The 703-nt window shown below is 47.8% G+C and overlaps 1 protein-coding gene across 1 annotated transcript in view; it reads left to right on the top strand.

Annotated features, from left to right (window-relative positions):
• Positions 1-363: 363 nt before the first annotated feature.
• ZBTB12 (zinc finger and BTB domain containing 12) overlaps positions 364-703 on the top strand; it is a 1,929-nt gene continuing 1,589 nt past the window's right edge. The window contains 1 exon segment of the mRNA XM_006772865.2: positions 364-703. Coding sequence (XP_006772928.1) covers positions 537-703 — 167 coding nt within the window. The 5' untranslated portion in view covers positions 364-536.

Genomic DNA, 703 nt, shown 5'->3' with positions numbered 1-703 from the left:
CTCTGTATATGGAAATAAGCCAAGGGGATACTCTTTAATATTTACAGATTGTTGTTAAAATACTAAATCTGGCAATAATTAGTCACCATAAATGAAAAATCACTTGAAATATATAGCTTTGCAACAGCATTTGTTAAAATCTCAAAAGGCAACCATGTTCCTTACATTTGTTGCTTGTGTGAGAAAGAAAGCTGTCTGGAAGGAAATAAAGAGAGGTTTCCTTCAGATGTCTAACTAAAATTAAAAATCAATATATTGGGCCTCATAAGCTAAATTATATAATTTGTGTTTTGCCTCCTTAAACAAAGTTTATGTAAATTTACTTAAAGACTAATACCAGAAATTTAACCGGGCAGGGACAGCGCCCCCACCCCCGCCCCGGGGCTGGGGAAACTGAGGACTGAAGACTGGGAGATGTGATCTGGGGGGGCGGGCAAGAGGGGGACGAGGGGCCTGGAGCCTTGTCTGAGGAGAGCCAGAGACCTTTGTCTCTGACCGGTTTCCTTCCCAACCAGGGTTGCCCACCCCCCGCCACAATGGCCTCTGGGGTGGAAGTCCTGCGCTTCCAGCTGCCGGGCCACGAGGCTGCTACACTGCGGAACATGAACCAGCTCCGCGCAGAGGAGCGGTTCTGCGACGTGACCATTGTGGCCGACAGCCTCAAGTTCCGAGGCCACAAGGTCATCCTGGCTGCTCCCCTTTC

Source organism: Myotis davidii, unplaced genomic scaffold (assembly GCF_000327345.1).
Source record: "Myotis davidii unplaced genomic scaffold, ASM32734v1 scaffold1006, whole genome shotgun sequence".
NCBI classification, from domain to species: domain Eukaryota; kingdom Metazoa; phylum Chordata; class Mammalia; order Chiroptera; family Vespertilionidae; genus Myotis; species Myotis davidii.
This window is presented reverse-complemented; position numbering and strand designations above follow the sequence as displayed.